At 58.1% G+C, this 14013-nt stretch overlaps 1 protein-coding gene across 2 annotated transcripts; it reads left to right on the top strand.

Moving 5' to 3' along the window:
- The first annotated feature begins 2271 nt into the window (after positions 1-2271).
- SLC4A1 (solute carrier family 4 member 1 (Diego blood group)) lies at positions 2272-13925 on the top strand. Of its 2 annotated transcripts, none has more exons than XM_036837048.1 (18): positions 2272-2338; positions 3340-3407; positions 4267-4447; positions 4556-4691; positions 5140-5263; positions 5419-5503; positions 5656-5852; positions 6411-6621; positions 6865-7071; positions 7246-7394; positions 7509-7703; positions 8593-8766; positions 9214-9303; positions 9826-9992; positions 10487-10740; positions 11797-11966; positions 12067-12243; positions 12933-13925. In XM_036837048.1, exons 3-18 carry the CDS (start codon positions 4294-4296, stop codon positions 13011-13013), a joined length of 2571 nt encoding a protein of 856 aa, XP_036692943.1. In that variant the 5' UTR covers positions 2272-2338; positions 3340-3407; positions 4267-4293; the 3' UTR covers positions 13014-13925. The 2 variants fall into 2 exon arrangements, with proteins under 2 accessions (XP_036692943.1, XP_036692944.1); XM_036837049.1 differs by lacking the exon at positions 2272-2338 and adding an exon at positions 2960-2989.
- Positions 13926-14013: the final 88 nt, after the last annotated feature.

Genomic DNA, 14013 nt, shown 5'->3' with positions numbered 1-14013 from the left:
CCCTAGAGAGAGGCGGGGAGCTGCCAGTCAGTGGCAGAGAGGCAGCCTGGATGTCTGGGTTCTTGGGCTCCGAAGGGACCTTCTGACCCTCTCCCCTCTCAAATGGGAAACTAAGACCACAATCCCAGCCCATAGGGCATGGCGGGGGGGCATGGCGTGGCGTTTAGCACCTCAGGCAACAAGGCAAGAGAAGGGAGAAAGAGAATAAAAATGGGAGAAGAGGAAGGCAGGGGAACCTGGGGAGAAGGGGACACAGAGGGACAGAAAAGGGAGAGAAAAAAGGTGCATGACCAGACTCCTCAAAGGGCAAGTCCCCTGCAGTAGGGACACTCCATCCTCAGGCTTTGGAAACTGCCCCGCCCAAGGCCATCACTTGCCCTACAACCCCCCAAGGCAGGGACCCCTGTCTTTCTCAGTGTGGGTCAGGGGCTCGCTCATGCCCCTCTCTCCATCTCTAAGGACTTCAGGGCCATCCATTCCTCAGAATAGTTCTTTCCGTATACACTCCCTGCCCTGTTCCCTCCCACAGCGCCCAGCCCTGTTTTGCATGGTCCTCTCTCTGCATCTTGCCCACCATTCCTGGCACCCAGGCTAGCCCTCCCCACCTCTCAGCCCTCCACATCCCACCGGTGCTTCTGGACCCAGCACCAGTGTCCCCTCCACCAGAGACACTCCACCTGCAACCCCACCGCGAGCCCTACTTCCCCCTGCCACAGGCATCCTCGGCACCCAGCATGGTCTGCTCACTGCTTGTGTTTGTCTGGGGCACGTGTTTTCTCCTGAATGCCTTAGCCTGTCACGTGTTCCCAGCTTGTCTCCCCAGTCCGGGTTGCGAGCTTCTGGAGAGTAGAACAGTGTCTTGTTCATCTCAGCTTCCCAGGCTCCATACCAGGCACAGAGTGGGCACGTTTGTCAACCTGACCCAAATCCCTGTTGCTACAATGCGTTCTGCTGCCGTGGGTAAGGGAGAGAAGGAAGTCCCTCCACACTCAGCCTGGGGCCGCGCCAGGGCACCCCTGTGCTCTCCTTGGGCTGGTCCTCACATTCCTGCGGTGGGCATCCTTCCTCTCCACTAGAGACACAACTGAGAAAACGGAGGCGCAGGGCTCCACTGCCTCCTGGCTGGGTCCTAGTCATCCTGGCTCCCCAGCCCCAGAACCCCAAGCCTGCAAGGGGGAGCCATTCTTACATTCTTTCAACACATATTTATTGAGCACCTACTATGTGGCAACCACTCTGCTAGGAGAAGAAGATCCAGTGAAGATTGAGACGCGAAGGATCTTAGCACTCATGTGGCTTCCTTTCTAGAGGCGTCCTCAGACCATATATCCACAGATGAACTAAGAAACCAGAAAATGACAGATTGGGTTAGTGGCTGTTAGGGTGGTCAAGAAGGGAATCTGAAGAGGTAGCATATGAGCTGAGATGTGGGAAGGGCTGAAGTGTGGGAGTAGGGGCATCCAGGATGTGGCCAACTACGTGTGCAAAGGCCCTGGGGCAGGAAAGGGCTTGGTAAGGAGGCCAATGGAATAGGTGGTGAGAGAGCAAGAGAGATGGAGTAGGGGAGAGAAGCAAGGCCATATCATCCAGGACCTGTGAGCCACTCCTAAGGATACTGCAGCCCCATGCCCAGGAGGAGGCAGCCATTTCTGGGAGAAGAGGGTATTCTGTGGAGACTCTCAGCTAAGCTCCCTGAAGGACGGACAGGTCATGCTCCTGGAGTTGGTGATTCCTGGGGATGGGCAGAAAAGGAAGCCAGGTGAGGACTGGTGGATGGAGGAAGGAGTCGGATTGGAAGAACACCCCCCCTCCCATCCTCCCAAACATCCTTAGGTTGGTGCCAGCTAAGTTTCATCTTCCCTGCTCTGCCCTGTCTCTCCGGCCCCTGCACACCTGCCCTCAGACCTACAAATCCAACCCCTCACTCACACTTCTTTCCTCTGACCCCATTGTCTCCCAACACCTGGGATCCCCCTTCACTCAAGTACAGCCCCCTGTGGGGACGAATGGGAGACCCCAGGCTGCCCTGTGTCTCACTCAGCCTGTGCCTTTCCCCTGCAGGGACCTGCAGTGTGGGTTATGCTGGGGGCTCAGATCACTACAGACAATTGAACAATCAGGACAGCGCCATGGGCGATTCACAGGTGAGTCTTTGATGGCATCTGCAGGGCTCCTAACCCTGGACTCCTGCCTTCACGGAGGTTTGTGGAGCCCTCTCCACAGCCCAGCCCTGATGGCAACTTCTCACAGGAGAATGAAGATAAGCTGGAGGAGTTTCTAGAGCAGAAGGAGTATGAAGACCTTGGGTTCCCCACGCTCCAGGTGGAGGAAGCAGAAGGTGAGCCCCATCTCCCTCTCTCCTGCTGGGATGGGCTGCTGAGCCCCATCAGACACAGGTGGGGAACTTGTCCTCCCCTTCTCCCCGCTCCCCACCGGCCCAGCCCCAGGGCCAGCTCTCCCACAATCCTGGCTGATTGAAGGATAAACAGAGTTTTGTTTGAAATGATCACAGGAGGTGACTGGGGTGGGGGTGGGGGCTGGAGGCAGGACCAGTCACCCATCACTGTGCCCCTTAGATTTGTAAGAGGGCAACCAGGCCTGTCGGGGACGAGGGCATGAGCCCGCATGCCACCCGTGCCCATCCAATGCCAGCTCCCAGGCCAGGCACTGGGCCTGTTCTGGGAACATCGTTCTGTTTGGGGGTCCAGAAGTCCTGAGAAATGGGGGGCCGTGGGGACCCTCAGGGCGGAGAAACATCAGGAAACCTTCCTGGGCCTGCCCAAGGTCTCGGTTGGGGAGCCCCGGGAAGGGACCTGTTTACTGTCAACAGGACTTAAGTGGTGGCAATTGGTATTGGAGATAAGAGGCCCCTCTGGGAAATGAGGGCTGGGGGTGTAGGGGCCAATAATATAAGGGCGGACCCCACGGGGCACCCAAGCTCCACTTGGAGGCAGCGAGAAGCTACTGGCTGGTGGGATTGTTGAGGCAGGTGGGAAGAAAGAAGGGAATCTGGTCCCAGAAGGTAGCAGGAGAGGGAAGAGAATTGCCATTCAGGACTCCCCAATCCCCCTGGAGATGACCCTCCTCGTCACCACTGAGGATGAGCCCCAGGGGTCCTTCACAGCGCTAAGATGGGGAGTGACAGTGCCAGGCTGGGTGGCCAAGAACAAGCGTGGGGGGCCACAGCCCACTGAACAGCAGGGGCAGGGTCCCAGCCAGGGGCAAGGGGAGGGAGAGCGGCATCACCCCGTGTGGTGTCCGAGGCTCACGCTGGGTGGTGCAGGAAAGTCTTGCGGGAATTGTCTGGGGCCAGTGCTAACCGGCCCTCTTGATTTGCAGCTCAGCTCACCGAGCCGACAGCCACAGACTACCACACCGCGCCGCACCGCCCCCCAGACATCTTCGAGGTGAGCACCCCAGCCTCCCCCGATTCTCTTTCCTGTGCTGCCCTTGGGATCCATCATCCTACCAGGGGAGGGGAGGAGCAGAGGGGTAGCTACAGTTTCAGGATGGGGGAGACCCCACAAACAGGGAGAGAAGGAATGGGCATCCTGGGAAATAGGTAAAGGACATCTCCCAGTGAGGGGGGAGACCCGGGGCCCCCTTCCACTGATGGGGGAGCTCCCTGGACAGAGATAAACTGACAGCTGGAGGTCTGAGCCACCAGGTCCGCTGGCCCTGGCTGGCTGTCAGTTACTCCCTGGGGAAGCACAGAATTAAATACATGCTCTCCTCAGCCCAGTCCCCCAAGGCCCCCCACGTCCTTGCTGGACTCCAGACGGTCTAGCTGGTTAGAAATTTGGGTCTGCCTTCAGCTAGGCCCCTGGGACTGGCCATCTGGCCCCAAGGAACCCCAAGGGCATGCTGAGCCCACGTGACAATCTTGGAGGCAGGAGGCTGACCCAGTGACCCCAAAGGCTTCCCTCTTCTTTCCTTTCCTGCCCACTCTAGCAGCCCTTTTGGCCCAGAGTTTCTTCAAATGCCTCTGAAATGGGGTGAGGGGCCTGGTCAGAAGGTTGGGGAACAGAGCCAGAGGTGGGGGACCCTCAATCATCTCCTCACATGTCACACCTCACTCTACACCCTGAGGATGTAGCTCCTGACGGTCCCTTCTGAGCTCAGGCTCTGCCCTGAGTGCTCCAGGACCCTGGGCCTCTGACAGACATCTCTCAGAGCCTGCTGAGTGCCCACCGTGCCCTGGGCTTCCAGCCTCCCCATAGCCTTGCCGGGGGCCTGAGGGACTAATTCAGGCCTGCGGGGCTGCAGGTCCTCGTGGAGCTGCGGGAACTGGTGATGGATGAAAAGAACCAGGAGCTACAGTGGATGGAGACAGCGCGCTGGGTGCGGCTAGAGGAGAACCTGGGGAAGGACGGGATCTGGGGCCGCCCACACCTGTCTTACCTCACCTTCTGGAGCCTCTTGGAGCTGCAGAAAGCCTTTGCCAAGGGTGAGTGAGCCCCTCTGTGCCCCTCTGCGTGTGACCCCTGCATGTGAAGCTGCTAAGGAGGAGGAGGGCCAGGACCAGCCAGCCCGCTCACCCCTCCCCTGCCTGCAGGTACTGTCCTCCTGGACCTGCCAGAGAAATCCCTGGCCGGGGTGGCCAGCCAGCTGCTGGACAGGTTTATCTTCGAGGGGCAGATCCAGCCTCAGGACCGAGAAAATCTGTTCCGGGTCCTGCTGCTCAAACACAGGTGCCCCTGCCTGCCAGGCCCTGGATTCCACACCCACAGGGCCCATCTCCCGGGCCCGCCTGCCCCAAGCTCTCCCTGGGGGTCCAGGTGGCCCCTCCCTACCAGGCTGGGTCCCACTTTTCTTCCACAATGTCTCCTGCTTCCAGCACATCTCGAGCGGTAACCATGTCTCCATGCTCAGGTTTGGGGCCCACTGGTCCCCAGGAGGGCGGACTCTCAAGGTCCCTCTCTCCATCCATTCTTCTGGCTCCACCTACTCATTCCAGACAGAGGCCACCCGCTTCCATCCACAATGTCCTTCAGAGGAGGCTGATTCTCCTTCCGCCCTGGGCCTCTCTAGTCTGGTCACCGGCAAGTCCCATGTCCCTCCCACCACCGGTCTCCACTCTGCTGACAGCCCAGGCTGAGCAGCCTACTCAGCCCATGTCCACTGTGTGTCGTCCTGCAGCCACGCCAGAGACGTGGAGGCCCTGGGGGGTGTGAAGCCTGCAGTCCTGACACGTTCTGGGGACCCGTCACAGCCTCTGCTCCCACAGCATCCCTCGCTGGAGACAGAGCTCTTCTGTGAACAGGTGAGGCTGTACCAGGGGTGTGTGAGGAGAGCCGGAAAGCTCCCAACCTGAACATGGTTCGAAATGAGAGTGGGTAGGGCAGACGGGGTGGGCTACTCAGGTGTCCAGGGTCCAGAGTGGCCGGAGGACTTCCCTCACCACCCTCCTTGCAACAGGGAGAGGGGAGTGCGGAAGGGCACTCGTCATCTGCAATGCTGGGAAAGAGTCCCCAGGACTGGGAGGCCACCCTGGTGCTAGTGGGTAAGTGGGCAGAGCGTCCATCCCTCCCCCCTTCACGTCCCCTGCCCCTGCCTCCTGCCCTGGCCCAGCCTGCCTCTCCCTAAGCCTGGGCCCCAGCAGCGCGCCTCCCCCTTGGCCTGGCCCGACCACCTCACTTCGTCTGTCCCCAACAGGCTGTGCCAGGTTCCTGGAGCGGCCAGTGCTGGGCTTTGTGCGACTAAAGGAGCCTATGGAGACAGAGCAGAAGCCGGAGGAGCCGGAGGAGCCGGCAGTTCCCGTGCGCTTCCTCATCGTGTTGCTGGGACCCGAGGCCCCCAACATCGACTACACCCAGCTGGGCCGGGCTGCTGCCACCCTCATGTCAGAGAGGGTGAGGAGGGGCCGGCGAGGGCTGGGGGAGCCCAGGGGGCTGGGTGGCAGCCGAGGCCTCGTCCCCGGCCCCGGTTACTTTAACTTCACTAGTTTGGCCCATTCAGTCTGATCTAGCTGCTTCCATCCTGTCTGGCCAGGGGGAGTCCAGGCCCGTGTAGTCTGGCCTAGCCCTGCCTGATCAGGCCTGGTCTAGTCTGGCCCACTCTGCCCTGGTTCTGTCTGGTTCACTCTGCCCTGGTTCTGTCTGGCCCACTCTGCCCTGGTTCTGTCCGGTTAGGTTTGGCCTGGCGTGGCCTGATCTGCTCTCGTTCCATCTGGTCTGCTATAAGCCACCTGGTTCGCTTTAGTTCTTCCTGCTTTCCCGACTCAGGGCCCTGTCTGCCTCCCCAGAGCCCTTTCAGAGTAGAAGGTGGAAGCCCAGGGGGGAAGGAAAAGCAGTTCCTAGCAAGCAGGAGCTGGGTGAGAGGGTTCTGATCCCCAGAGGCCCTGGCTGTGGCCTCTTGGATCCCTTTGTAGAGCAGGTCCTAGTGGCTCTGACCTTCCTTCCTGCTCCCAGGTGTTCCGCACTGATGCATACTTGGCCCAGAACAAGGAGATGCTGGTCCATTCCCTAGAGGGCTTCCTAGACTGCAGTCTGGTGTTGCCTCCCACGGACACGCCCTCTAAGGATGCCCTGCTCAGTCTGGTGCCCGTGCAGAAAGAGCTGCTGAAAAGACGCTACCTGCCCAGCTCTGCCAAGCCAGAGCCCAGCTTCCTCAAGGGCCTAGGTACCTGCCCTGCCCAGCCCTAGGCTTGCTGAGCCCCCAGACCATCAGACACCCTAGCACAGCCCTGTGAGCCCCTACCTCCCCTCTTCCCATTAAATCTCCCATGTCCCCTCTCCCTGTCCTCATGCCTCCCAGCCTCCTGGACCACCCTACATTCCCATCAGACAATCCCCTTCTCGATTCCCTTTTCCCCACACTTCCCCTTTCCACCCCCCGTGACCGTGGTCCTGTCCTTCACTACAGATTTGAATGGGGGTCTAGAGGACACCCAGGATGACCCTCTGCAGCGGACAGGCAGGCTCTTCGGGGGACTGGTACGTGACATCCGGCGCCGCTACCCCCGCTACTTGAGTGACATCACAGACGCATTGGACCCCCAGGTCCTGTCTGCCATCATCTTCATCTACTTTGCCGCCCTGTCACCCGCCATCACCTTCGGTGGCCTCCTGGGTCAGTGCCTCTGTGTGTCCCACTAACCCTCACCTCTGACCCTCTGGCCTCTGTATCAGCCCTGACTTTGCCCCGATCTGACACTCTGGACCCCTACATCAGCTTGTCAATGAAATGCTCTATCGGCCTCTGGAAATGATCTTGACCTTACCGCACTGTCACTTCCATCCACAGGAGAAAAGACCCATAACCTGATGGGTGTGTCGGAACTGCTTATCTCCACCGCGGCGCAGGGCATCCTCTTCTCCCTGCTGGGGGCTCAGCCCTTGCTCGTGGTGGGCTTCTCAGGACCCCTGCTCGTGTTTGAGGAAGCCTTCTTCTCGGTAGCTCTGTTCTGGCCCCACTGTCACCCTGTAACTGGCCCCTGGCCCAACCTGCTTAATGCACGGGGCCTGGGCCCATTTATCTGACCCCAGCTCCCTCTGACCACCCTACAGTTCTGCAAGAGTAACGGCCTGGAGTACATCGTGGGCCGTGTATGGATTGGCTTCTGGCTCATCCTGCTGGTGGTGCTGGTGGTGGCCTTTGAGGGCAGCTTCTTGGTCCGCTTCATCTCCCGCTACACCCAGGAGATCTTCTCCTTCCTCATCTCCCTCATCTTCATCTATGAGACCTTCTCAAAGCTGGTCACGGTGAGGGCCATAGGAGTGTTAAGAGGCACGTGTGCGTGCATGTGTGTGTGCGTGCGTGCATGTGTGTGTGTGTGTGTGACTGTGCACAAGATGTGTGACTGTGGGTGTCATAGCACATGTGTCTGTATGGCATTTATGTGGCCGTGTTTTCACGGTATGTGACTGTGACCACATACATGTTGATGCCTGCTGTCTGTGGGCCGGTATTCTCACCATGGCTGTGTGGAGTGACGGTGCATGAGAGCTCCCCCTGCCTGCACAGGCCCATGTGTATAACCACATGCAGTAACCAGTGGGCACGTGTGAGACTGAATGTGGGAAACTGCAGGCATGGCGGGGTAGCAGGGGTTCTGGAGACTCTGAAGTCCCCCACTCCTCCTGCAGTTGCCCTTAGGAAGTGCAGGGCCTGCAGAGGGCATGCCCTCTGGGTGGATACTGTACATCTACTCCTGATTCTGTTGGTCGGTGGGTCTTTCTCTGGTTTCCAAGTCTCTGGAGCCTAAGTCTTTTTAGGAACCTCCTTGGGACTTGTTTCCTGTCCTCCAGGCTTCTCATGGCTCCCAGGCCCTGGATGCTCGTGTGCGCGCACACACACACACACTCATTTCCTCCATGGCCTGCCCCGCCCAAGCCTAGCCTGGTCCTCAGTCCTGAAAACCAAGCTGTGGAATCCCATTGCCTCTGTTACTATGTCAGTTGAGGAAGAAGATAGGTAGATGGATGATGCATGGATGATGCATAGACAGACGGATGGATGAATGGATGATGAACAGAGAGAGAGATGATGAATAGAGAGGTGGATGATGGATGGGTGGATGATGGACAGATAGATGATGGCTGGAGGATGGATGGATGGGAGGATAGAGGATGCCTTGGTTTTCTGCTGCAGATCTTCCAGGACCACCCACTGCTGGAGAACTATGACCACAATGTGACAAGAATACCCAAACCTCAGGCCCCCCTGCCCAACACAGCCCTCCTCTCTCTTGTGCTCATGGCTGGCACCTTCTTGTTCGCCATGATGCTGCGCAAGTTCAAGAACAGCTCCTACTTCCCTGGCAAGGTCAGCGCATCCCCCCCACCTGTCCTTGCCTACACTGCCCTATCCCAGTCTACAGTACTCCCCTCAGTACTTTCCCAATGCCATGAGTTCCCCTTCTTACCCTAGATTCCCATTTCCGATTCCAACCCTCCCTCCCCCCTCATCATGCAGGATTTTACTCTTGAGACAAGTGCATCTCCCTTTCTCGGCACGTCCAGGCTGAGAACCCAGTGGGGAACCAAGGACAGTTCTTGGAAGGGAGTGGAGAACCTGTGGGGCCGGGGGTGGGGCTGGGCCAGGTGAACAAGAAAGGAGGCAGGTATGTTGAGAAGCAGGACAGGGCATTAGATGTTCCCCCTGGGGAGAGTGGGACCCCCTGGTGAAGATGGGGCAGGAGTGGGGGCAAGTGGCAGGTGAGAGGTGTGAAGCAACTGGGCACTGACCACTGGTCCCTTCACCTGCCCTCAGCTGCGACGAGTCATTGGGGACTTTGGGGTTCCCATCTCTATCCTGATCATGGTCATGGTGGATGCCCTCATCCAGGACACCTACACCCAGGTGACCCTCTCCCCCACCCTTATTTCATTCCCCCAGTATGCCCCCTCCCCCAAACTGCCTTCCCAAACCTGAAGCCAGCTAGAACTACCCCTTCCCCAGCCCTGTCTCTCCAAGCAGCCCCATGTTCTTCCCACAGCCCTTCAGGACCCCTCTGGCTGAAGAAATGGTCTGGGTCAGTTTGCCCCCTTTCACTCCTTAATCCAGGGCAGTAGGAAAGAATCCGCTTTGAAGCCAGGTTGATCTGAGTATGAATCTCAGTTTTGCTACCAAAGAGCTGTGCAATGCAAAGCCAGCTACATAACTTCCCTGATCCTGTTTCCTCACCTATAAAGTAGGGAATGAGAAAATGTATGTAAAGGGCTTAGTGCAGTGACTGAGTACAAAGTAGATGCTCAATATAAGTAAGTTCCCAAGTGCCCAGGACCCTGGTTCTCCCTGTCCCCACCTTTCCCCATCCCCCTGTCCCCACCTTTCCCCATCCCCCTGTCCCCAGGTGTTCTCACCAGCATCCCCCTCCCACAGAAACTCAGTGTACCTAAAGGCCTCACCGTATCCAACACCTCGGCCCGAGGCTGGCTCATCCACCCGCTGGGCTTATATAAGCCATTTCCCATCTGGATGATGTTTGCCTCCGCCCTGCCTGCCCTGCTGGTCTTCATCCTCATCTTCCTTGAGTCCCAGATCACCACGTAAGAGCCAGGGTGGGACTGGGCCTGGGAGGGTCCGAGGCAGAGAAAGGGACAGGCTCCAGGCAGGCAGGACATCAGGGACTGAGTGCTAGTAGGAATGATGGACGGGCAGGAGGTCCAGGTTTTGTGGGACATGACATGGTACTATTTGGGGAGCCCTTTTTAATAAAAAGAATATAAAGTGAGAACTATAAAGTTAGGTGCTAGATCTTGGAAAGGGCCTGTACCCGTGAGGTTCCCTGAAGCTTATGCTTCTTTAGCTTCAGTGTAGATCTGCCGGTGGGTGTTCTAGGCGACGATGAAGACACTTCTGCTCTTAGAGTCTCGATTCTCAAGATGGTGCAGGAGGGAGGGGAGAAAGGAACTCTAAGGGAGATGGGCAAAGAAGGATAAACTAAAGTACAGAGGGACCCAAGTCTAGGGAAGGAAAGAGAGGGTAAAGGGGGTTGGGGTGAAGGAGAGCCCTGGTTACTCCTGACCTTCCACACCCCCAGGCTGATCATCAGCAAACCGGAGCGCAAGGTGGTCAAGGGCTCTGGCTTCCACCTGGACCTGCTGCTGGTCATGGGCATGGGCGGGGTGGCCACCCTCTTTGGGATGCCCTGGCTCAGTGCCACCACTGTGCGTTCTGTCACCCACGCCAATGCCCTTACGGTCATGAGCAAGGCCAGCACCCCAGGGGCTGCAGCCCAGATTCAGGAAGTCAAGGAACAGCGGATCAGCGGGCTCCTGGTCTCTGTGCTCGTGGGTGAGTGAGGATTGGCCACACTTTCCAGCACCCTCAGCCCCTGCCCCTTAGGATCCAGTGCCCCTCCAGCCCTGCCCACCCTGCAGCCAGGTCTCCCCAAACACCCACTGCCCACATCTCCCCAGTGTCAGTTATTCACATGAAGGAATTCTGGAGGAAATACCCAAGGCACTGAAATGGGATCTGAGGGGGATGGAGGAGGCACTCCATTACTGGAAGTTTCCCTAGACAAGACCCTGTACTCTGAGCTTCTCCAACAGTTCAGTGAACTGTGGGTTCCAGCCCTGCCCCGCTGCTGTCTAGGTATCCCACCTTGTCTCTGGACCTCAACTTTCCCTCTCTGCACCATTAGAGGGTTCATTAGATGCCTGAGCTCTCTCTAGCTCAGCTGCTCTGTGACTCATACAGAGGGCAGCGCTCCTAGGTGGGGGTGTGAGGTGAAGACAGAGGGTCGCTGATCTGAGTTCTAGAGCAGCTGAGAGTCCAGTTGGGCTTGGTGTGGGCAGCACCATGGTCGCTGATGGAGAGGCCAGGGAAGTTTCCTAAAGGAGGCGAAGCTGATGTTAGCTGGAGGAGGGCTGGGATTTGGGTAGGTGGAGGGTGATGGAGGCATTCTGGGCTGGGGTAAGAGGAAAGGTGGGCTTCTCTGCCCTCTGTGACTCCCTAGTTTAAAGGAGTAGGCTTTGAAGTCAGGCAGGCAAGAGTTTGACTCCCTGCTCTGCCACTTACTAGCTGTGTGGCCTTAGGTTATTTGCTTCACCTCTCTGAGTCTGCTTCCTCATCTGCAAAATGGGGGTAATATCTATTAAGAGGCTCCAGGGAATTCCCTGATGGTCCAGTGGTTAAGACTTGGTGCTTGCACTGCTGTGGGCCCGGGCTCCATCCCTGGTCGGGGAAATAAGATCCCAGAAGGTTCCCGGCGGGGCCAGAAAAAAAAAAAAAAAAGAGGATCCACAAAAAGGGTTCCATATAGTCCCTGTGACTTCATTCCCCAGTCTCTGCTGGCGCCGATCCTCTGGGGCAGCTGGGGCTAAGACTGTGCGGTTCTCCCCACAGGCCTGTCCATCCTCATGGGGCCCATCCTGTCCCACATCCCCTTGGCTGTGCTGTTTGGCATCTTCCTCTACATGGGGGTCACATCCCTCAGTGGCATCCAGCTTTTTGACCGCATCTTGCTTCTGTTCAAGCCGCGCAAGTACCACCCGGATGTGCCCTACGCCAAGCGGGTAGGGGGCCCTCCCGGCTGCCCAGGTCGGGGCGGGGTGGGGGGGGGGCGGGGCTGGGTGCCTGGGCAGGGCAGGCCATGACCCCAGCCTCCGCCCGCAGGTGAGAACCTGGCGAATGCACTTGTTCACGGGCACTCAGATCATCTGCCTGGTGGTGCTGTGGGTGGTGAGGAGCATCAAAACCATCTCGCTGGCCCTGCCCTTCATCCTCATCCTCACGGTGCCCCTACGCCGCTTCCTGCTGCCACTCATCTTCCAGAACCTGGAGCTCCAGTGTGTGAGTGGCTTCTCTCACCACCCAGCCCGTGCCCCTCCCCCCATTTCCTATGGCCAGAGGGCACAACTCCAGAGCAGAGGGCAGTGAGCGGTCATCAGTGGGGCTCAGAGAATGTGAGAGGTGTGTCTGGGAACTAAGGAAGGCAGAAGAGCATCGTGATTAAGGTCTAGGTTGGGGCCTGCGTCCAAATCCCGGCACTGCCACATCCCAGTGTGTGTGACCTGGAGCTAGCGGCCTCGTTTCTCTGTGCCTCAGTTTTCCTCACCTGTAAAGAGAGGAATAATGACAGGGTTGGTGAGAGGACTGAGAGGCTCACGAGATGTGTTCCACGTGGGTGGTCCTCACCACTGAGCAGCTAGTCCTGTGGTCTTATAAACCATCCGGAGAGTGGCTCTTCCAGTAGAATTCTTCCACGATGTGACACAGGTCACTGTGGCGCTGCCCCGGTGAAGGGGGTCTCCTGCCTGCCCTCTGGAGGCCCTCCCCTACCAGGGCACCAGATTCCTGGGGGCTCCCCACCCTGAGGAAACCTCTCATCTAGACCAACCCTAGGAGATGCAGGGACAGGACAAGTCTTGTCCAAGGTTCAGAGAGAGACAGGCTCTCCTCACCGCAGAGGTGCCTCAGCGCTGGGGGGAGGGCTCACCTGGGCCCTCAGCCACTCACCCTATGTCCTTCCTCCCCCGCAGCTGGATGCTGACAATGGCAAGCCGAACTTCGATGAGGAGAATGGCCAGGATGAATACGATGAGGTGGCCATGCCTGTGTGAGGGGAGGGCCCAGGTCCCAGAGCCCCCTCCATCATTCCACTTCCCCACTCTCCCAGGAAAAGCAGAAGTTCATGGGCACCCTACGGACTCCCAGGTCCCTCCTGGGGCAGGAGTCGAGGCCCTGGGGCCATGGGTGGGGGAAGGAAAGGGTGTCTAGGAAACCTTGCATGAAGGGTAGACTGGCTTTTCTGGATGGAAAAGGCCAGTGGGGCCCACAGTAGGGGATTCGCTGTGCAGTCCCTCCTGTGGCCACACTGCCACCTGGGGGTCCCACCCTGGAAGACTTAGATCCAAGCCCTACCTCCTCATGACACAGACAGGGGAAGTAAAGAGGATGGGAGTTGGGTGGGGGGGATTCAAATTCCTGCTTTCTGTGTGACCTTGGGCAAGTCCCTGGATCTCTCCAGCCTCTGCTTCCTCGTCTGCAAAATGGGTATATTGATAATCACACCCACATTACAGGATGGTTTCTGAGGACCAAAGATAAACGTGAAAAAAGGGCTTCGTAAAATCTGAAAGGACTATTATACAATAGTCATCATTCTTCAAGCCTGCCCAAAGTCACATAGCTCCTGAGCCATTCAGCTGGGATTTGACCTCTGAGGCCAGAGTCTACTTCAGTCACCCACCTTTCCATGCTTAGAGATGCCCCTGCTGGCCCCTCTCTTCCCCCCTCTCTGCTCCCACTGGGGACCCTCTTCTCTGGGGCGGAGGAAGGTGTCCTGGTGAGGGCAAGGTGCAGGTGAGGACAAAATCAGGGCTGGGACTCAGGACTCCTAAGTGCTGCTCCCTCCCCCACGCTCTCATTCATTCACTCATCCATTCATTCCACAAACATTTATCTAAGGCCCTGGACCCCGTGGACACAGAGGTGACTGAGACAAGACCTTGCCCTGGGGTTGGGAGTGGGGGGCAGTGTACAGTCTGTTCTTGATTTGGATGGGGGGTGGGGGGAGGGTGGGAAGATAGGGAGGCGATGGGGAGGGGGAGGGAGGGAGGT

The sequence above is a fragment of the Balaenoptera musculus genome, chromosome 20 (assembly GCF_009873245.2).
Source record: "Balaenoptera musculus isolate JJ_BM4_2016_0621 chromosome 20, mBalMus1.pri.v3, whole genome shotgun sequence".
NCBI lineage: Eukaryota > Metazoa > Chordata > Mammalia > Artiodactyla > Balaenopteridae > Balaenoptera > Balaenoptera musculus.
Note: the sequence above shows the minus strand (reverse complement) of the source record. Positions and strands in the feature narration are given on the sequence as shown.

Excerpts from the sequence above, each read along its gene's own strand:
- SLC4A1 (XM_036837048.1), top strand. The coding sequence starts at position 4,294 with ATGGATGAAAAGAACCAGGAGCTACAGTGGATGGAGACAGCGCGCTGG. Across the intron at positions 4,692-5,139 it reads GTCCTGCTGCTCAAACACAG|CCACGCCAGAGACGTGGAGG; the intron begins GTGCCCCTGCCT and ends GTCGTCCTGCAG. Across the intron at positions 7,704-8,592 it reads CCTTCTCAAAGCTGGTCACG|ATCTTCCAGGACCACCCACT; the intron begins GTGAGGGCCATA and ends TTTCTGCTGCAG.